Here is a 23,488-nt window from a genome sequence, read left to right as displayed (position 1 = left end):
GGACGCGGGAACAGGACCGAGCTTCTTTTTCTTTCCATTGCGTGTTGGCGTTTGCACGTGCGCCCCTGTGTGTGGGTGAACTGGCGACGCTCGTGCGAGCTGGGGCAGGGGAGGCTTTGAGAAGAGAAGAAGACAAAGACAGCACGTGCGGTAACCTTTTTGGGACATTCGAAAATGAGCTTCGCTTGTAAATAGACGTGTTCTTTTTTTTTTCTATCCGCGGAGTCCTGTCTGGTTTACTATTCCGTCAGCGACCATCAGCTGCCTCCGTCGTCGGGTCCCGGCGCAATCTCCAAGAAAGAACATCTTCACTGGCGCAGTCGACAGGATTGCGTCAGCGGACCCCGGCGGCGTGATCTTCACAACGGAATCGGCGGACAGCGACTTGACGCGGCACTGGTGGAGCCTTCTACAGAGAAGACTGGACCACCGAGCTCCTTGAAGATTGGACCACCGAGCTACTTCGTGGTGGCAGAGCTACCTCTGGCCGGATGCCGTCCCACTCCAGCGAGGAACGCCCGAGTCTACAGCTCGGACATCATTTTCGTGCCTGACTATTCTGAGCAGCGGCCTCCGTCTGTGATCCAGCGGCAGTCGTTGACCTTACGGTAAGGTGATTCTTTGACGTGTGCCCGCCATGGATACAGACAGCGCAGAGCGGCGGATGCCGGTTCTAACGCCAGAGCAGAATAGGGGTCAGAATAGGGATGTTGACGGGCCAGGTGAATTGTCACCTTTGAGTGGATTAGTGGCAAACTCGCAGACACAAGGGGATGGGAACGGAGGAGTCCGATCATACAGCTCAATTGAAAAGGAGATAGAACTTATAAGGGAGAAAGAACGGCTGTTACGTCTCGAGCTAGAGCTAGAACATCTACGCTCAGAAAACCGAAGGCGAGCCAGTGGAGGCGGCATGGAGTTCAACCTCCGAGATGAAGTTTTTCGCTTTTCGAGATTGATGAAGGGAGTGCTGACTCCCATGCCGTCGTCCGACATATTAGTGCCGAGCTGGTTTGATGGCGTAGAAAACGTCTTCGAGAGATATGAAGTCCCTGAGCGGCTCAGAGGATATCTTGTGCGACCTTATTTCACGGAGAGCATGCGTGCCCTAGTGAATAGGCTGAACATGGGTGAAAGAAGTGGGTATGGTGCGGTCAAAGAACGGGTCTTGTTAGAGCTCGGACTGTCTCGAGCTGAGGTCTGGAGGCCCTTTATTGAAACCACCACTTCTCTCAAGGAAAAACGCGAGAGCCCAAGGCAGGGCATCGTACCGGAAAATTATCGGGTGAAGTGTTTTAAATGCAAGGAATTGGGGCACTATTCCCGCGAATGTCCCCGGACGAAGACACCAGAAGAAGTTCTGTTTCACAAGAAAAGAGTAGACGCCAAGAATGTCACCGTGGCGGAAGATTCCAGTCGTGAGCCCGACAAGGTGACGACCGAGGTGGGCAAGACCGACGGTACCAACTTGGACAACCAAGATCAGAAGAGGTGGGACCCATCGGTCCGCGAGGTGCCTCAGATTCTGTTACAAGCCGACGACACGAAACGGTCGTCGAAGAACAATCGCTGCTGCGTGTCTGTGCAGGCGGACGTTGACGACAGAAATGAGCTGAACGTCTCGCGTGCCTGGAGGACGTCACAGCGAGCCGAGGATGACCACGACGAGCAGGTGAACGTCGACGACGAAAGGCCGTGCACTTGGCCTGGGCGGCAGGCGTCCCGGCGATCTGAGGACGACCCATGTGTGAACTTCGACAACGTCTTGACCGGTCCCGACATCTTACCTGGGTTGCACAAGTTCCTACAAGCCAATAACGACGACGTTGAGAACGTGGGCGCCGGTTACAAAGAAGAACCGAGGGTATCTTCTGGGAGGCGGAAATGCCGGCAAGTCAAAGATGACGACGGCGAAAACGTGGACGGCGACGAAGGACCGAACTTATCGTCTGGGCGGCAGGCGTTCCGGCAAGCCGAGGACGACGACGGCGAGAACGTGGACGACGAAGGACCGAACTTATCGCCTGGGCGGCAGGATGACCATGACGAGAACGTGAACGTGGACGACGAAAAAGAACCGGATATTTTGCTTTGTTGGCAGACGTTCTGGCAAGCTGATGACGACCACGGCAAGGAAGTGGGTGTCGACAAGAAGTCGGACATCTTGTTAGGGTGGCTGACGTCACAGCCGGCCGGTGAAGGTGTCAGGGAAAGCGGGGACAGTGACGAGGACACCGTCTTCGAGATGAAGATGTCCCAGATTATAGCTAAGGACGCCGATGAAGACTCGACCACCTGCCAGCCGGCCACGTATGAGAGAGCTGGGAGTGTAGAAGGCGTCGACAACGGCGACCACCTGCGAGGCCCTTTCCTGATTCGTAAATCAAGACAGAGTATAAACTGTTGTCGCTCTTGCGCGGAGAAATTCCGGAAACAGCTACACACCGTCCGATTCAAGCCCCGCCGAAATCTGGGTGGCTTGAATAACCTGTCGGCAAAGAGGCCTAGGCTAGGAGGCTAGATGCTGCGCTAGTCTCGGCGCGAGATTTGTCGCTGCTTTGGAGCCTTGGCGGGCACAGTAAGAATCACTTTACTAGCATATGATTTGCATATTGGGGGAAATTTCTCTTATAGTTTGGATTCTTGCGGGTCGAGTCACAAACTCTGTGTAAGGTGTGTCTGATATGCGTACGCGTTTGAGTTTAGTTGTTATATATTATTTTTGACATTTCGGGTCTAAAAAATATACTTAGTCGGGAGGTGTGAGAATCGGCCCCGCCATCACCGTGGGTGGACGCGGGAACAGGACCGAGCTTCTTTTTCTTTCCATTGCGTGTTGGCGTTTGCACGTGCGCCCCTGTGTGTGGGTGAACTGGCGACGCTCGTGCGAGCTGGGGCAGGGGAGGCTTTGAGAAGAGAAGAAGACAAAGACAGCACGTGCGGTAACCTTTTTGGGACATTCGAAAATGAGCTTCGCTTGTAAATAGACGTGTTCTTTTTTTTTTCTATCCGCGGAGTCCTGTCTGGTTTACTATTCCGTCAGCGACCATCAGCTGCCTCCGTCGTCGGGTCCCGGCGCAATCTCCAAGAAAGAACATCTTCACTTCCCTTTGCTGTTTTTTTTTATAGTTTTTAAATTTCCTGCTTCGCGCACGTAATGCTCACTTCGCATAAGAGCCACTCTGGGGATAGTGCCAATGGGAGCACTGGCTCTTCCGATTCAGACTTCCAATGCTTTTCTGGAATTAAGTTCGGAGGATGAGAGCTCATCATCTGACAGAGAAGCTCCATAAAGTACTTATGGATAGGAACCTGAGGCCGCTAGAATGTCGTGGACGCGGACATGCCAGAATGAAACCTAATGGAAGAAAGGTGACAGCTTTTCGCCTTCAGTAATTTTATTTCATTCTTCTAAATCTGACCACTGGGAAACATGTTTTGGGAAAACAAACTCGACATCACTGTATTTGGGCAAACATATAAACTTTTACTGCTTGAGTTAGTTATCCAATGCAAAACGACGAAACGGTATGCTCAACAAATACTGTTGCATATCTCCTCTGCCAGTATATGTCATTAGTTTTCAGTTTTCTCACATGTGCATGGGCGTCCGCAGAACTTTTTCCAGGGGGGTACACACTTATACAGCCCCCCCCCCCCCCCCCCTTGCTGGGAAATGTTGCCGATGTTGGCTATTTTTAGCACATTTTTACGTTACTCTGTACCTGCTTTCACGGCTGCGACCTGGATTTGAAGATACAAACCACTGATCTCTATGACAAATGCTAAATCGCGCTTTCCTCTCCCGCGAGTGAAGCCACCGGACGGCCATCTTGCATGTCGAAAAACCGCGTTTTTGGGGCACTGCAGAGGCTGGTGGCAGCGTGCTGAAGACACCTTTTCTACTCGTTCGTCATCATTTGCCGAAGAAGGTCTTTAAAATCCTCTATAAGCCGTAAAACTTTCCGTCGAGAACACCTGGGAATTTTTACGGAAGTGCAGTGCCGCAGAAAAAAGGCGCAACGCATCGAAAGTAAGTTTCGCCGGTCTCGCGACGTAATCAAAACTTCCATGGCACTTTCTTTTTTTCCCGTTTAAATTTGCTTTTTTTTCAATAGCCATTTTCAATTTCCAGATACTAAATCGCATGATGGGAACAGTAAATCCACGGTATTCTGAAAATGTGTTGGTTTGAGTAGCTAAAAGAACTGCCCAAGTACCCTTTAACAGGTGTGGGTGCAGCTACCACCCTCCCTCTTGCACCCCCCTCGAAATTCCCAGGGGGAAGGGGCAACTGCCCCACCTTGCACCCCTCTGCGGACGCCCATGCACATGTGCAAAGAAGTCAAACTTCAGTCTAATTTTGAGATAAAAGTTTAAAAAAAATCAAACCTGATCGAATTCGAACCTCCGCAGGTTTGCGACATCTCTAGTGGGAGCCTCACTGACGCTACGATTTCCAAATGGAAGATTCCACTCACGTCGTGCATAGTAGTTATTGAAGGGGCCGCAATGAAGACGACATACGGGGAATACTCAGCCGTTCGGAGGATCTTGAGTGCCTGAGATGGAAGTAAAAATGATGCATCAGTTAGGCGTCATCACGGAGCTTGTAATGGAAAACAAAAGGCAAGTTTAATTTTCTAAGTGCCCAGTCTGTTGAAGACAAAAACAAATAAGTTGGTTGCATGGATGATTATAAAGTGGCAAGTTAATTCTTCTTTAGAATATAGAATTTCTTGTGTCACTCATACAGGGGTGCAATTTTTCTAGTGTTCCATAACTACTGACTAAACTTTTATATATTCATTATCATTTGGATGTGTACTTACTGGTGTTTATCCATAAGAAAAATCAGCAATTGTTTTTCGGTGTTCACTTCTTTTTTAAACACCGGTACATTTCGGTTAGACGACTTGTGATGAGGCTAAAAACAATGATTGACACTAGAATAAAATGCAATTTATGAAAAAAATAATATGCCAAAAAGATCTGTAATTTCTTTTCCTTCTCAGAACCAGTGTTGCCACTGGGCGATTGACAAAAATAGCCAAAACGCAAGTAAAAAATAACCAGTTTATTTATTTTTTAGGCAAATTTGTCGCCATGCATTTCTAAGAAAAAACTGTCGTAAAAAGTGATAAAACAAATGATGCTCTCTCTGTACACCCTTAGACAACGTGAATTTGGTTTTAATCGGGGCAAAAATATTCAACCAATGGTGTTTTTTGGTTTTACTTAGAACTGTGGTACTGCTGAGGATTAGGCAATTATATTTATCATACTTTTATATTCCTCAGGCAATGCTATGGATGTTGCTAGTTGGAGCTGTTGCACAACTGAAACGCGCAACACGAAAAGCGCTTATGGCTTACAAAAGTATTAACAAAACATCGTACATGCTTTTTCTTTTTTTTTTTTCTCTTTCAACTCTCTGAACTCTCCCGACGATGACGCCACACTTTTTGCCCAATCAGCGCATTCCGTGAACTCTCGGCACCAACTCGATGTTTGAGGAGTCCAGAGACAGCAGGAGGGAGGGTCCCACCTGGGGCTCCACGTCCAAGATGGCGATCTTGCCGTCGGCGTGGATCTTGCGTATCGTGTCCAGCTTGGTGCCGTACATGGCCTCCTCGTGGGTGCCGTACTCCAGGTACTCGTGCGACTCAATGTCTGCCATCATCTCCTCGTGCGACACGAAGAAGTAGTTCCTCCCGTTCTCCTCCCCCTTTCGCGGCAGCCTCGTGGTGTCTGCGCGCCGTCGGTTCAAAGAGCCACTTAGGAATTTGCCACTCTGGTTCACTATACAGCTTGCAGGGGTGGGACAGACCAAACTGGTTTTGGAGCAATTTTCGGAGCAGAAAAATTTACATTTTGGAGCAGCTTAGGAGTAGAAAAACTTCACCTTAGAGCACATTAGGAGCAGAAAGAACTGCATTTTGGAGCACTCGCGACAAAAAGTCACTACTTTGGAGCACCTTAGCAGTACTGGATATACTTGCGTAATGATCGAACACCACTCGCATAATGAACGCTCCCCACAAAACAGGTACCAATATTTTGACTTTTTCTTTGCTCTCGCGTAATGAATGCACTTTGCATTTTCGGCTCCACAAGTCTCGAATTGCCTCCCATTTAGCTAGCCACCAAGTCAATTTTTTTTTGCCGCCAAGCAGTCAGGACAAGTCAAGCCAAGCCAAGCCGCTCTCGTAATGGCTGCAAGCGGCCGCAAGTGTGCAGTTGCGGAAGTGATCAACCGCGAAACCGAGCGGCTCGCACACTTGACGAAGCTTGGGTAGAGGAATTGTCTAGCCCCGGACATTCTTTGCCTATCGGATGCAATGATGTCAACTAACACGCGTCGTCTGTGGTCCGCTTTCGGACAGTGAGTGAAAGTGGGTAGGCCATAGAACGGTCGCATTGCCCTCCGTGCTGAATGAGCTTCGTAGGGTGCTTTTTTCTTCGGCAAAAGGCATGCCAGAAACGCCCTAAAAAAGGTTTGCAGTTTATAGAGCATCATTACTGTGGCGTGCCCACGACCAGCCATGGGTGGGCCTCCGTCAGTGGAGATATGCCACAGTACCCTGCCATGTCATATTGGCACCGAAAATGACATCTGCACAAAGTGTGTAAATGCAAAAATTTTACCCCGAGTAAAAAAAGAAAGTGTGTTCATTATGCGAGTAAATACGGTAACTACAACATAATTTTAGGAAGGCATCTTAAGCAGTTGTATCATGAGTTTCAGTTCAAGCAAATTAGGTTTGTAGAGCAAATGTTGGCAAGTACTGAATAGAACTCTACTGCAAAATATTTGAAATTGTGTGCGTAAAGGTTATTTGTTTCAGGAAAAAATTATGATTAAAGGGGTGCAACGATTTTAAGATTAAAAGAATTGGCATCTCGTCATTTTTACGTTGTTTATCGTGTCCCAGAGGCTAGAGAATACATCTTTTTCATCTAAAAACGTCGCGATTGCGCTGCATAATCGCAAATGCAAAAGTTGAGCTTTTTCCCCCACCTGCAGCCGCAAGTGGCAGCCAGTACCGCGAGAAGATTACGTGACCTCACTCGGCTCTAAGCTGCAGCATAACGCCCGCTAATGTCAGCAGAGAGAGGGAGAGGAAGCATCCTCCGAGAGAGCACACGGGAACCTACATGGCACCCCAAATTACGTCACTAGGAGGGGGACCAGGTGTGACCCTGAAGACCGGGAGTGAGCTGAGGGGTGCCAGAAATGCCAATATTTATCTTTTTTTACGCAACAACTAGAACACACAGGCGAAATCGGTTTTCTGTTCTTTACTTCAGAAGTGTCAGAGGGCAACTTTCACAAATTTTTGACCCAAGTCCGGAAACCGTTGCACCCCCCCTTTTAAAAATGAAGGGGCATAGCTCAAGAACATTGAGCTACATGCTACGTTGCATCATACATCATATGATGCAACGTCGCATCATACGATGCATTATATGATGCAACATTGTACATTGCATCATACAATGCATAATGACATAGCATACATAATATATGATGCAACGGTACAAAGGTTAAGGTGTAAGGATTTATATATCAAGTCCATTGGATGGACAAATTAATGGACAGCTATGGCCGAACCAAGGAATTGGGCGGCAGTGGAATAGCCAAGGTTGTCGACGGAACTTTCACTTTTCACTTAAGCTAGATCCACCTTGATCTTTGGCGCAGCATGGTGCAATTTTGGTAGATTTCACGCTTTTGGCACTGCCAGGCGCGGAAAATTGTGGATGTATAAAAGTGGAGCAATTGGTGCAGGTCCCACCCCTCGATTTGCAGTTTTCAAAAGACACCTGCAATGCATTTCCAACAGGTGTGTTTAGCGTCCTATCCCACCCATGCATCTAAAGTGGTCCCTTGGCAACAAAAGAGGTCACAGAAGCCGCCACGTCATGCCGATACTGATTGTTTCACATGCAGGGTTTAGGGGCACGGCAGCTGAAGACATATTCCCAACCCCAAATGTAAGAACAAACAGATCTCTGTAAACTACAAAGCCAATCAAACTCAATGAGGTATATAGCAAATTCATTCATTCATTTGTTTATTTTCTGTGCTCATAAACAGCTTGATGCCTTGATAATGAAGCACAACAGGCTGATCATAGGTTAGTTGCAAATGCCACGAAAGTTGGATTAAAAACAAATATCTGCTACACCGAGGGTATCATACAAGTGTTGAATATGGGTCATGGGACTGGTTGGGATGATCTCATTAGCATAGAGAGTCGGAGAAATCCACAAAAATCGACTCGGAACATGAATATTAATAGCTGATATGAGATGAGTACAATCAATTAATCCATAAATACATTTATAAAGGAAAACTAGATGTTGCGCACATCGCCTAGAACTCAAAGTAGGGCAATGGCATTGTTTTAAGAGTCTCACATAAGAATAGTAAATAGTACGACCAATAATCATAGAAAATTTGAAATTAACGCTTCTGAACATTTTCTATTATCTCTTGACTTGTAAAACTAATACAGTAGAATCTCGCTAATTTGAACCCGAGGGGGACCAAAACTTTGTTTAAATAATGCAAAGTTTGAATTTTTGGGAGTTTCCTTCCTAAAACCACATTAGACGGGACCTGCACACTAGTTTGAATTACCCACGAGTTTGAACTAACCGAGAATACCATGCATCCGCCCATACCACATTAAGCACCCATACCCAAATTTGTAAGATCTGAGAAAATATGCACAGTACATTTATATGTAGAATTGATGACTGGACAAGTGCCCATCCCCTATTTTTTTATGATTATCTCAAAATTTTGAGTGGGTGCTTGCCCGGTATTTTACAGTAAGAGGGTTTGAATTAACGAGATACCACTGTACAATTCCAAACAACAGAGGGAAACTCCAACTTGGACCTGGTTATTGAGAGGTACAATCGAAAAATACATGTCGTCGCGGAGAACTTATGTATTATTCTAGGGATGACACCCAGCTTACGGAGAGTCATTTATAAGGTTATTAACATGCATAGTAATAACAAGGAAGGGTCTATGTACACACCAAGATCACGTGTGCACTCGACTCTTTGCAACGAAACTTTGCCGATCTGGTAACAAAAGTTGATTTTTCCTGCCCTTGCAGCTTGCAGCTCTAGGGTGATTTGTAACGTTTCGTGACACTTCGAAGCGTAAATTATGAAATTAATTTTTGGAAAAAAATATTATTGGCATTCAAAACAAATGTACCACTGTCATATTTAATATATATATGTTCCCTATTGGATTCCTCACTCGTAAAACCACTAGAAAACAAAAAATAATGAGCGCTGGTTGTGTACAAGTAGAGATATGGCTTCCACAACAAAATAAATTCCGTGGAAGGCTAATCGCGAAAAAAACAGAAAAAGGAAAACTTCCCGGACGCACTTCTCGTAAATCTACAAAAACACAGTTTCGGAACTGCATGTTTTGTATTTTCTACTTTAAAGAGTAGAGTCCTTTGCTGTTAAAGCCAGGCCCTCAGCTGTAGAAAGAAATAATTGAATATGTGGCAGAGCTCAGAGTAGAGGATAGCCAAACTCACGTGGAATAGGATATGCATATTTGTTTGGGTAGCTGCTGATGAGTGTGTTTTTGATGTGCCTCCGCCCAACGCCGTGAGCTCCTGGAAGAGACGGGAAGCAAAGCAGTTGAGCAATACACATATCGTTGCCACCCGAGTCAACTGATATAAACAGTCAGTAAACATCACAAGAACGCAACAACAGCAAAATAGGAGTTCTGATCCTAGAGGCTGGTACTTAAAAAAAGGATTGAAGATGTTAAAGTATACAAAGTAACATGAAAAAATTTCCAACGTTACAGGAAAAGCCCAACCACATGGCCAATAAATGTGTCACAACTAGAGTGAAGTACAATCAGCATAACCATTGTTGACTTTTTAAGAGGCCAGATTCACGAAACAATCTTACGCCAAAAATATGCATATGACAAAACGTAAGAACAAATTCGTATTCTCGAAACAAAATTATTGTAAGTTTTGTGCAGGTTACGATGGAATCCTACGACAGCTCCGGAGCTGTCTTACACACTTTTTTACGATTAAATCAACATGGCCGACAGCGTTGCTCAATTACTTGGCCATGATGACCTACAAACATTTATTTTTCAACATTCCCTTCTCGTTCGTCCCGACTTCAAGCAGCAAGAAAAAAGAAAATACTTGAAATTGACCATGACGGACGTGAACTCTGGATTGGCAGACGTCCGTAAAAAGCTTGAACAGCAACAATCCCACCGACCAAGTGAGCTCGGCAGGATATAGGCCCAGCAAGGCACTCCGACCTGCTCCAACGGCCCCTGGCCAAGACCGTCTGCCCAAGACCGGCTGGCTTGCTCAATAAAATGTGCCCGCGCGACCCTGGTGAACCCTTCCCATACAAATAGTTTGAGCGCTGACCTCGTTTTCCGAGGCGGCGGGGACGAATGTTATCGTCAAAAAGGGACTCTCATCGATTCTACCTCATCGTTTTGTGTGATATAGAGCTCAAGTAAACACCATATGGATTACCTTTGCAACATATGGTAGTACACTTTGTTATTAGCATTCCATTTTTATTCCAACACGATGCTACTACTGTCGAGCTAGAACGGTTCATGGGAGCTACGCGATGCCGGTCCAACCTTCCTTTGCCGAGTGTCATGTCACCCCTAAGCTTTTGCCATGATGCGGTCCAACAGCACGAATCCAGCGCTTCGATCAAATACGCGTGTCCGCTCCGAGTGTGAACAGGTCTTTAAGTGGCTCTTGCTGACACTCTCGTAGTTCAAACATATCTCCTTGGACGTCGTCTCGCTCCTGCATCTCCGAGGCCGCAAAAAATGCAGTGGCAATTTGTTTCTATCTGCGCCTACGCCACTTTGCAAACGAGCGGCGTGGGCCGTCTTCTTTTAGCACCGAAGACAGTTGTGTTGACTTTGTAGCGATTGAGTTCGTAGCAGTTGACAAAGGCGGTTATCCCGGCCTCGACATTTGGGCCCGTTTAAATCGTGGTAGCACCGACATTTCACTACACGGACACTATCCCCAGACAAGCGTTGGCGGAAAGGCCGCCTGTGTTTGTAATTAAAAATCCACGTGCTTTGAATTGAACCGTGGTGAGCTCTCCGATTGGTTGTTCGTGTTGCTGAAGACACTGTTGCCATAGAAACAGCCCAATCTTATGGGGATTGGGAGTTTGCGGGACACCGGAAGTTCTAGTTTCTCTGCACGAGCACATCGCTTACCAATTTATCCTATTCTTACAATGTTCTTAACTTACAAACTTCTTAGCTAAGTTGTCGTAGCCTAAGAAGCTCTTTGTGAATCTGGCTTCTGGTATTTTAAGCTCTGTTGTACAAAGGGCTAAATAAATACAAAACTGGAAAAAACTGTAAATAATAAAAGGTTACTTCATAGATTTATACCTCTTACAAAAATGAATAAAAATTTCCTTTGAAGTTCTCCCATGCAGCATCTATGAATCTGAATACAATAATGCTAAGGAACCCGTTTTGCATTTATCGTTTGTAACACGCATTGTGCAAGTGGGCAACCGGAAGGAATAGTATTGTGAGTTACATAGTGCAGCCAACGGGTCGTGCAAGCCTGGAAAATTGCTTCGTTGCAAAACTCCACAAGGGGTTTCCTCGGAGGTTTTTCAAGACGGCTAGCTTTATGGAGTCTGAAAAGTACATGTGAACTCATGGATTTCAACGCACCCATTGTGCTTGACACAACTAAAGGACCTTTTGTGTGTCCAAAGATGAGACGGGGCCTAGAAAGACCAAGAAAAAAAGGACATGAAAACGTGGGGGCTCACCGAGAAGCACCAGAGTTTTTCTGTGGAAGGAAGGCAGCTTGACCACCTCCTCATAAGTGACAACATCGAGCTGGTCGAACATCGAGTTGTGCTTCGCTAGGTACTTGTCCTTGAAGTGTTTTTTCTTCCTCCCGAAGATTGAGCAATTCACTGCAAGGGGAGGCACAGAGGGTTGGCACGACGTGCTGCGAAACACTTTGCGAATGCGAAAAGCGGGAGGCAAATGAGCATGGGCTCGTGTCTGGTAGCATGCCAGGTGCAGCTCAGTGATCTCGATAAGACGAATAATCCTCGAACTGCCAACTCGGAAATGCGTTTCTGGGAGTTCAGAGCACAAACAAAATGGGTTTTGAGCTTGCTGGGGAGATTACCCTGGTCGTTCTTGGAGTGCTCCATGGCGATGCACGCCGAGCGCCACTCCTGGAGCTCTGGCGACGGGATGAGGCCCGCCGTGCCGTCCGCCGTCTCCTTCTTGGCCTGCCACCAGTTGTGGTCGTCCTTGCTGATCACCTGAAAGACAGCCGCGAGTGCCAGTCCGCCACTTCTCCAGGATGCCAGGCCATGTGTCAAGATTCTGCCTGGAATGCATCTCCGACTGCTGCCTTTATCCGCGTGCAAACAGCACGGTGGCCATTATCGGAACTGCTGCTACGTTCGGTGGGATACCCCTGCACCTTCCACGGGACAGCAGACCGGGTTGTTGATTGCCTTGCAGATGATACAAACTCCAGTAGCAGCGAGACTGCATGTCGCAACATCAGCAGTGCTCGTGTCCGTGTCTCTGTTACGCTGCAACTTTTACGAACCTTCGCAAGAATTGCGACTGACTCGACCCGCGTGATTTAAGCTGCTCTCTTTCCATGCACGGAAATGCATTAGATTGGCTATTCTTGGTGCATGGCAGAAATTCGCTGCTAAGTGCACCACTCGGAGATATTTTCTAGGCACCGCAAGAAATACCAAATGTTGCAAGAGGAGAAGGTCATAGAAACAAGCCCTGCACCCGAACATTTGCATTTTGTAAAGCTTCCTTCTCAATTGTCTTGAGAACTGGGTCCCATCCCAGCGGTCAATCATGGCGATATTCTGGATCTTTTGAGGTTCAAACTTTGGAATTTAGTGAGACATTTCGAGGTCCTTTACTGGCATGTGGGATTAGTTCTGCTCTAGAATATTTATGGTCACATTGTTGCAACGGACACCTTTAGAAATTCAATGGTCCCAGTTATTCCTGGTAAGCATGGCTGGATCAAGAGTAAAATTTAAAAGAGAACAAAAGTACTATATCGCATCTTGTTAAAACCTCTCAGACTACTGAGCCAGAGAGGCACAGTTCTTCTCAAGGCCAATGATAGATAACGAGCAATTGTTCTGCGACATACTTTCTGGTCGTCAGGGTATGTTATCAGTCCCATTCTTCAAGAACATAAAAACCTCTGTTCTTAGGGATATGAAATAGCTTTAAGGCTACATATCTGAGGGCAACATGTATGCAACTACCAGAGTTTAAGCTACTACAATGGAGCATTGGAGGAGAGTATTAACATTAGGCACAAGAACGAGAAAGTAAGAAAAGAAAAAACCTGTAAAATGTCTCCTATCTGGAATGCAATGCCCGCTTGTGCGCATGGAATGAGGTCATCATCCAACGGATTGTAGTCGAATTGAGCACGAACATATATCTGGGGAGAGACAACACAGGCGTTAGGTTGGAGGTCTTCCACACACCGGTGCCTGTCAACTCGATTCAAAACTATGTACTATTACATATTCTACAAACTCGATAGAAGCAAAGTTCTCACAACACTAATATGAAGCTTGGCCTCTACAGACCAGAATCTATCTCTTCTAATGGGAGCAGCTGCACTGAGCGAGGAATAATAAAGAAGTGTAAGGGCACACTGGAGACATAATTGACTGTGGCACGTGATTATAACAGGCAGGGGCTTGTGAAAGTATATGTAACAAAAAATAACTTGCACGCCTATGGCCCTGCGAGTGTTTTAACCTCTGACATCCGGTTCTCTTGGGTTACTGTAGCTTCCCTTTTTAGGACCCAAAATCTTGTTTGCAAATCTTTCAGATGCTGATCTATACTTATAGCTCCTGAAAAACAGGACATGACTCAGTAAGGATGATGATATGCTTAGTTGGTAAATAATAACTGCTCCCTATATTAACTTCAATGGAAAAAAGGAAAAAAAAAAAAATGAACTGGTTTGGAGGGCTATATTGAATTTCTGAGAAGAGCAATATTTTCTGAACAAATTATACAAAAATAATTGAGTGAAGAAATAAACAGGGGTGCAGCCACCAGAACCGTGTAAATGCATATCCTAGATAACATGCACATGCAAGAAATAGAAACGAGACCAAGTTCCAAAATTACCAAAAAAAGGGCATGTCAAAAAAAATAAAAAAGTTCAATTACGGGAATAGAATACTTGAAACAAGGTGTCCCCCGGTGTATTTGTACTGTGACATGGAACAATGATGGCTGATGCAAGATGTCTTGACTCCGACAATAGAAATGCCACACCTTTAGTGACAAAACAAAAACCCGTCTTTTTTTTCTTTGTTGATAATACAATCATCAAGTTCGGTTGCAGTCGTGCCATGTAAAATGAAGCAGTATTTGCCTTAGAAACGGTAAAGAAAGGTGAGAACTATAAAAAAATACAAACTATTATAACCTGTTTGCCAGCTTTTCCAGTGTCGTGACGCATAGCTCCCACAACTACCCAAAGTCAAGACATGAAGATACAGGTCAGATGGACAGCTTGCAGGAAAGACAAAACCAGATAGAGGTGGAAAACCGAGAAAGCGAGCGAGCAGTAAGAAACATAACTCTTCAGCATGTGGCTTTCAAACAGAACTGTTGTTTATTTTTTTGTGTATTCACATACATTCTACTAAAACAGATGATCCTCTATACAAACAAATATCAGACACACAGCTATACAAAAATAGGTTGTCAGTTACAGAAATCGTCGCAATCACCAGTTCACGGACGCTGAAACTGCCTCGAAACTTTCAACTCGAATGCTCTCAAAGACTAGCACAGCAGTATAATGTAGTATATACACAGAATATGTCTGGACGTCAAAAAAGAAGCTGTATAGCTTCCCAAGCAAGACTTTGACAACAATGGAGGAAGATATGTAGGTAGTGCACATTCCCACTCAGTAAGAAAAGTGCATCTTCAAATTCACGACTACACAAAGTCTCTATATATTTGGGCCCTGCACTTACAAATGCTTGCTGTAATCAGGTAAGTGGACACAATGCACAAAAGACCCTTTGTACACAAGATCATTTGTAGCAAGAATAAGATTGGCATGGCATAACTCTCACTTTCTGTAAACAATGCTGTACTACACTACTCTTAACAGCACGAAACGGAGTGTCCACATTACGACATGCTCTTTTGAAGCTGAACACCAGAGGCAAGTGCAGTGTTTTTCAAAAGTTTAGAGCCCACTGCGCATGTGGCCAGAGCGGGCTCGCTCCGGCCACGCGCGCAGTGGGCTCTAAACTTTTTAAAAAGACTGTACGTGTCCAGAACTAAGCTGCTGCAAAAATATAATACAGTATACAAATAATTTGAACTGAAACGAATTTCTCAATGAATTTAACCATTCAGAAGACGTTGAGATTCAGATAACGCTTTCCTGAGGCACAACATGCTGGAATATAACCGACAAAATCTTAAATTGCACACACAAATTATTAATTGGGCTGTCAAGTACAAAAGTCAACAGAAACTAACAAGAAATCCCTGATCAACACTTTACTAGATATTTTCTCACTCTTCCACCCCTTCTGACAGAAAGACTAGTTTTCTGCGATCGAGTCAGCACAAAGGTCACAGACCTATCCTCTTTCTTCGTCTATGCTACACGAAAGCATAGTTCTCAAAAAAACTAACACTGACAGCTACGATACATTTCCGAGCCAACATCAAATGCATCGAGAAACACCAGAGCTGGTATTCCATTGTGAACCAGGCTTCCCGTTCCTCCCACACAAGCACCAAAAGTGTCCTTTAACAAAGGTATCTCGAGGAACAAGGAACCGGGAAGGATAGGTCAAAGTTCCGCGAGACGGTCGTCACGAGTGACATGGAAGCATCAGAGTTCGCAAGACATAAGCTTCGGCTTGCAGACCTTCTGGCAGAGCAGTTAGAGAGCTTCACAATCATCCGGGCACTTGCAGCTTCATGACGGCACGACGGCTTCAGCCGGCGACGGAACAAGGTAGCTCAACCAGATTCTAGAGCCTAGAGTCTGGATAGAATCTAGACTAACCTCTCCTGAAACAAACCATACGATGGTGGCGTGTTGCAGGAAGCAAGCCTAGACGCCAGTTCACGCCAGCACGAAAAACATTGACAAAGAATGTACAGACTGCCCTTGAGTGGAGGACTTTAAAGTAAGGGAAGAAAACCATGGATAGGAATTGAACATGTCGGTTTGTGTAGAGGTATTTTTCTTTATTGCACTAAACACAAACCCGTGGGTGTATGCAAGCACGTAACAATTTGAGGACAACCTACAGTTCGGCGATTTTTGTGTCCTTTGCCGCAGGTAAGTACATAAAGTGGCAAAAGAATAGCCTCTTAACAAATTAGTTACTGATACAAATACTGCGAGGAGTCTTTTCTCGTATCTTTTTACAATCTTTCTTGACAGGTCATATAGTTTTCTCGCGTGGATGTCCCTCCTCCAAAAAAAAGCTTGAACTATATTTGTACCCCTGCAAGATCCCAGCATGTCATTGGTATAATAGGTTTTTGTATGCTAAATCATCCTCCGGTATAAACAAGCTAAACCTGCGCATAAGTATATTGAAGTATATTGTATGTTGAACAGCTCAGCGAAATAACTATGCGTGTGGTTGTATGCATGTTGTCACTTCTTAACAACATTAATACTCAACACAGACGCTCACCAGAACCCCACTACAAACCCTGTACTATGTATGTTTTAAAAAGTGTTTCCGTCAAGACATGAGCAGAGTTCAATGCACAGTATGCTACACTCCACTGCAAACTCCGGAAAGGGTAGCCAAAGCTGTCTACTTGGAGGAATTTAGTGCAATCCTTTTCACTTTTATCAACCCATAAAAAGTAAGAAAGTTTCGAAGAATTTACTACATAAACAAAACATAAATTTTCCTATCAGAGCGAAGAGCACGCACTTACAGTCATAGTTCTGTGGAACGGAATATAAGTAAATGAGTAACAACCCCAAATGCAGTAGGGGACCTTCTTTGAGAAGTACCAAATCATACTGAAAACTTCTGCAGACATGCTGAATAAAATACCGGCAGACTGAGCTCCTTACGGTAGGTAGTAATAAAGCGTGTTGAGCTGAAGAAGGCCTTGAAACTGATATACAATTAATAAGAACAAAAATTATACAACCTTGACCACGCTGACAAACACTGGTTAGCACAGAATGTGCAATAGGCCTTCCCAGAAGAGAAAAGCGTCCCAACGGCACCGCCAACCGGTGCCGTTGGGACCGGTTGGCGGTGCCGCATATTCTGGCGATTCATGGCACTGACGATATAACAAGCATGGTTAATCACTCAAAATGGATGTCAGCTAGAATGCGACAGGTGCTCCAACAAACAAAAAAGATCCAATGTGACATACAACGAAATAGAAGACCTAATAGGCGGCGAGACTCATGCTTTGGCTACCCTTCAACACTTGTACACAGATGCCTGCCTCAAAAGATTTTGGCATTTGCAGTCACGAGACGAGGCACAACTCATGCTACGACGCAAGAAGCACACCTCTGGTGGACTGTTACTCATCTCACAATGCACAAGGCACGCAACCTCCCATCCTTTTTTTTCCCCCGACACACACAGCACTACTCTCAATGAAGTCCACCAGACGCTTCGGAATGTGCACACTGAAAAACAAGCAGAAAGACTGGCTGCGACAGATCACAAAGCGGCCCAACGCCCAACGAGTTTGGCGAGGCAACCTTGACACGCGGCACAGTTGCTGAACGGACTTTAAGCGACGAGCACACACTATGGACGCCATCCTAAAAGCTCTTGTCTGATCCTTGAGTAGAAAAGCTTTCAGACTATATATAAGATGTCAACAGCAGTTCAATCAGTGCTCCAGGATGTGAAGGTTATAATGGTCAATTAGAGGAGCTAAAGCGGATGAATTCACCCTTGTTATTTACGAAATTACACAAACTCAACAGAAAACAGAATCGCTAGATATATCGTATGCCTCTGCACTAACGTGAGGTACTGCATTTTACGTGCGTCCTAGACTACCGTGACATTCCTTCTAAATTTGCATCAATATTAGTTCCTCTACAGTAACTAAAAAAAAACCTATGTGCAAGAACAAAAACATGAAGGGTGAGCTTCAAGTTCCATTCGCCCAGTGGAGGACAGGTGCAGTGCAAGTCTGATCGGCAAAGCGGATAAAAAACAACGCAAAGGGCAGGCAAACCAAGGAGTGTAGAAACCGATGAACAAAAGTTGCCAAGTGACGATAGTGCAAAATAAAACAAAAAGGCAGCACAGTTAGCGGCGCAACAGAAAGTGGCAGAGACCAAGAGCAAGAAAGAACACAGAAAACAATCATGGTGGAAGGCAGGCAGAGAAAGATTAAAAGGCTTTACTTACTAAAACAGGTGGTGGATTAATCCTGAAATACTAGACAGCAGAGCAGGGAGCAGGTCAAAGAGAGAAAAAGAAAAAAAGGAGAAGACGTTGGTACATTTCAACGAGGCTGGACATCACTTCGACGCACAAAAGACCACCAGTAAGGCGTCTGTTAGTGGCACAACATCTAAATGTTTCATTATAATGACATGGGAAGCAGGATGGCCTAAAATAACTGACAGATCACACTACCAAATAAAGCAGAGGATGCAGCCATAGTGCACGCTATGGGTACTATTGGGCCCCAATGCAATGAAAGCGTCGGAGCACATGGCTTTTGACACACGCTGTGCTATCTGAAGGGCGCCTAGGTAGTGTAGCAAGTTACGTGCTGAACCGTTCGCTTTTTATTAGGTTCCAATAGTACATCCTCCAGAGATGGAGCAAACTAATTAACCGAATTTATCAATGGTTTGATTAGGATGGCCACCACCCTCCCTACTGCTTCCTAAACTTTTTTTTATATGGTTCTCACAACTTTCCTCACACTTTTTTTAGCTGGTAAAAAAAAAAAAGAGTTTAGTTTTCGCTTTTTACCAAAACACACAGTTATCTTTTTCTTTTAAAAATTAGAGTGCCGTTACAAAAGCGCTGTTTCATTTGTAAATGTCTAACACCAGAATGCACAATGGACTTTTCCGAAAAGTCCCACAAGGCCTCTCATCCACCCCACATTGCACCATGCGACGGGGGGAACTTTTGGGGTCGTTTGGAAGTACGCTTGGGCCTGCTCACACGACCCGCACATCCTGTAAGTGGCTCAGTCTTTTCTCTCTCACCACTGCGAGTTCAGAACACAAAGCAAACAGAGCAAACACATCACAAGGTCAATATATACTCTGTTATGTTATCGCCCTGCTTTCATTGCGTTCTGAAATTGCAAAATTCCAAGCAGATGTGAGCTACTCTTTATATTTCTGGGTGTTCCTTCACGCGCCATACATTAGAGTGCTGTAGTACATCGAAAAAAAAAAGGGAGGTGTTGAATAATTCCAAAATAATCTACTAATGACCAAAAATAAAAAAAAATAATAAAAAAGTTGAGTTTAGTCATTAAAATGAATGCCAGAAAACGGCAACCAATTTAACAATAAATAAAATAATGTCGAAGATGCTAAGCAACTGCAAAATGTAAATTAAAAAGCTAATTATTTTTTTTTTTAGGCTTTAGCTTTTTAGCTTTCAAGATGCATTTGGTAAGCAAGACAGCTGTCTGAAACATTGTTTGACTAAGCAAAGTCCTCTGTCCCTTTTTTTTTTTTTGCTCCCAGGCCTTGGGACCAGGATTTCAAGATGCAGAAAAACGGTATGTCTTAGATCGAAAACAGAGCTGCTGCATCTATTTTGAGGCTGTGAGAATCAAAGAAGTGGAGAAAATGTCTGGGGCAAGCTGTCAATTACCCTTTAAAATTTCCTTGACTGTACTATGTATATTCACAATTTCTTCGTATAATTCTAGAAGGCCAAATACGTGATGAGACACTTACAAATGCTTCGTCCTTGAAACAGACAATACAGCCAATTTTATTCATTTTAATAGGTATGCTATCGGAGCCAAAATAAATTAAAGCTTTCCTTTTGAATCATTAATGAATGTTGATACCTCCCTTCACCAGAATTGCGATGAAATAAAGTTTAAAATAAAAAAAGTAAAAATTTATATTTTATCACACATTTTTCTTAGAGAGTAGCAACTCAAAGCTTTTGAGTTTTAGTATGCATTTTAGTAATCAAACCTGAGCTTCTTATGATATTGTGTGGTATGCACTCACATATGCAAAGGCACATTACGTGTGAAAAGTAACTCACACACTGCTGAAATAGTTAGTTGTGAACAGACCACTGAAAATACAAATTTACTAGGAGACTGTCGAGAGTGCGTTAGAAAATAAAGCAACATCCTGCATTACTGCTCTGTCCAGAAGTTGAAGCATGCTGAATTCATAACAATCCTGTACGAATGTATACGCTTTATTGCTATTCATGAGATAACAGGTATGGAAACATGAAAAACAAATATCAGTTTGAAAGAGAGTTAATTCAATAGCAGGCAACACAAACACATATTCAAACAAAACACTCAACATATTAACCTTCTGTTTATAAATGTATGAAAAGCCGTGTGTACTATAGCTACTTTTTTAAAAGTTCTACTTTGTTGTAGCAAAACAGTTGCCCCCGTATTCTGACTCATCTCAATATAAAGTGCAGCGAAGGCTACAAACATGAGTTCTTTGTTGATGAATGTGTCCCGGCAGCATAGCAACATAGAAAGTTGAGCTAGCTGGTACTTAGAAGACATACCTAAAACAAGATATACCTAAGACAAGATGGCCAAGATCTGTTCTAAAATTTGTTCTGTTATTGACAATTACCAGAGTACCAGAAACGTCACAAGCACCAGTTTGTTCCCTGCTCAGAGGGTGTTGTGCACAGGATCCCCCTAATGTGTGGGGGTTGTTATTTTGTACAGACTGGAAGATGTCTTAATGACCGACTCCGTGAACATTTCTATTCACTTCACGCCACCGTGGGAGGCCTCCTGCCCTTACACTGCCTCACCTGTCAATGCTCACCAACTTTTTCGGACGCAACAATGTATTAGGATGATATCGAAATTGGCAAACTAGAGAAATTTTAGATGCCTATCACATCCGAAAATCAGGCCAGTGGTGTGCGAGTCACCCTTCACTATCTTTGAGTGACAAGGAGGTAGGCTTCCTAGCCAGAGCATACAAGTGATCTTGTATGGCCTGTACTTTATGCAAAGGTTTTTCCTCTTTTTCTTTCTTTCTTTTTTAGTAATGCATTTTTTCCTCCTCTTCAATAATGTATCTGTTTTTCTTATTTCTTCTCTTTACCTTGTGGGTGCACATGGGCTTCATGTCTGAAGCCCATGTGCACCCAGAAGGTAAAAAGAACTTACGAACAAGGTAAACACAACTTATGTATTGTGAAAGAAAAAGAGGAAGCTTCATGTCTGAAGCTTCCTCTTTTTCTTTCACAATACATAAGTTGGGAGCCAGCGCTCTTTCGTGTCTTCTACTTTCTTCCCCCTGTGCGTGTGCACTGTTTTAGGTATGTCTCACCAGCATAAATGATCAAGCAGCAGGAGAGTCAAGCAAAGCTATCCGCCCACGTTTGTAGCCTTCATTGTCTTCCACATTAGATGAACATATAGCGGTATGGACCCTGGAAGCAACCCTTGCACATTAGTACCTTTCTATCAACTCACCAGACCCAAAGCACAGAGAAGCAAAGACAGCAAAAAAGTGGCACTCCATACTTTTGCAAAATAAATAAAATAAAAAAAATAAAATAAATAAAGGTGGTTTATTAGCACACACAAAACAAAAACACAAAGACAACTAATTCCTAGAGCAAAGGAACCAACCAAAAATTATGAGCCAGACAAGATTTGTAACCAAGGAAAGCCTTAGTGATGGAAAGAAACTAGTGGAGGAAGAAGCAGAGAAGTGAAATCAGCAGCCAGAATCAACTCTGGGTCACACTCACGTAAGCATCACCACCTTCATACTGCTGCTTGAAAAAAGAATCCCAGATGTAGTCTAACTGACAGTGAACGCTACCAAACATTGATTCATCCCATTCTCAGAGAGGCAACTTAGAATTTGTACTTCGTAACGCAGTGCTGTTTTAAACGCCGGACGGACAGCTTGTTGATATAAGCGTATCGAGGCTGAATTCACTCAAACTCTCAAGAAGATTAAGGTTGCAATCTCCACAAGCCCAAAAATAGCATGTCACCTTTTCGTTTTTCTTAAAAAGTGATGGCAAAAATAGTTACTGAAAAGCAGTTTGCTAATATATTTTATGTGTTTATGGTCTCAGAAAATATTGCGACATCACTTGGTTCATTTTTGAGAAAATATAGTAACATAAAATTAATGGTTTTTTCTTCCCTCTCTTAGACACACAAAAAAATAGCCCTATTTCACATTGAAAATCTGTCTTAATTGAGAAAACAAGTCCTCTGGCAGAAAGATAAAGTAATTTTCGTAAAATATTTTGTAAGCAAATAACAATTGGGAAATATAATTTGGTGCAGCAGTATTTTCATGTTGATGCTCAAAAATGTACTGGAAGCGAGAATCTGTCAGTCTATATTATGCAGACTTTTTTAGTGATCTAATAAGGATACTTTATAAGTATAGAAGTTTCAGAGTATTATACTATGTGACCTTGACTACATCAGACGAGACACTGGATAAAATTAATATGTACTTGTAAAGAGTATCTGAACCAGTTGCAATATTTTTTATATTGCCTTATACAATATTTTTGTTAAAAAAACCTTCAGATGCAAGACTGCTTGATTCTGAATTACATCGAACATTTAAAAAAAATACGTTAGCAAAAACACTTTTCAATAAAACAGGTCTTTTCAATAAAAGTGCAGCATTGCAACCTATTTCGAACAAGAAAGAACACAAAAGCAACAAAAAAGCCATCAAACCTGCCAAGAAAAGAGAAACAGGATACGAAAAAAAAAAATTCAACAACATAGGTCAAAAGCTTGATTCCCAGAAAGCATGCTTTGCTCTAAGGACATCTCGGGGGGCCTGTCGGTTAAGCACACAAATCAAGAAATATTTTTGTGACACTGCTACATTAGAGATAAGAGGTTTCTACTCGAGCATGAATCGCAACCAACAAAGCAATAAAACGAGGTAGCGGTAGCTATCTCAACGTGCTCTCCAAACACAGGTCTTCGTAAGGTCAGCCAGCAAGTCACAAGAACTGCATGCTACTACAGGGTAACAACACGGCACAACGGCACCGAGATGATTGATCAGGACACAAATGTGAACAGTCTACAAAGAAACATCTGAGCACCAGTATGTTGCTATCTTCATAAGGCATGCTTGAGTAGCTCATTGGTACTATGATGCCAGGCACTGATGGACGT

At 43.7% G+C, this 23,488-nt stretch overlaps 1 protein-coding gene across 3 annotated transcripts in view; it reads right to left on the bottom strand.

Moving 5' to 3' along the window:
• The window catches only part of LOC120846815 (peripheral plasma membrane protein CASK), a 463,921-nt gene that overhangs the window by 4,662 nt on the left and 435,771 nt on the right, over nt 1-23,488 (bottom strand). For all 3 annotated transcript variants that reach the window (XM_042293965.1, XM_042293966.1, XM_042293967.1), the window contains 6 exons: nt 13,440-13,538; nt 12,228-12,366; nt 11,857-12,006; nt 9,579-9,659; nt 5,549-5,751; nt 4,482-4,562 (listed from right to left, as the gene is read on the bottom strand). In XM_042293965.1, coding sequence (XP_042149899.1) covers nt 4,482-4,562; nt 5,549-5,751; nt 9,579-9,659; nt 11,857-12,006; nt 12,228-12,366; nt 13,440-13,538 — 753 coding nt within the window. The remainder of the gene's footprint in view (nt 1-4,481; nt 4,563-5,548; nt 5,752-9,578; nt 9,660-11,856; nt 12,007-12,227; nt 12,367-13,439; nt 13,539-23,488) is intronic.

The sequence above is a fragment of the Ixodes scapularis genome, unplaced genomic scaffold (assembly GCF_016920785.2).
Source record: "Ixodes scapularis isolate PalLabHiFi unplaced genomic scaffold, ASM1692078v2 PGA_scaffold5__190_contigs__length_132052651, whole genome shotgun sequence".
Classification (NCBI taxonomy): Eukaryota; Metazoa; Arthropoda; class Arachnida; order Ixodida; family Ixodidae; genus Ixodes; species Ixodes scapularis.
The sequence above is the reverse complement of the archived record's forward strand: the minus strand, read 5'-3'. Positions and strand labels throughout refer to the sequence as shown.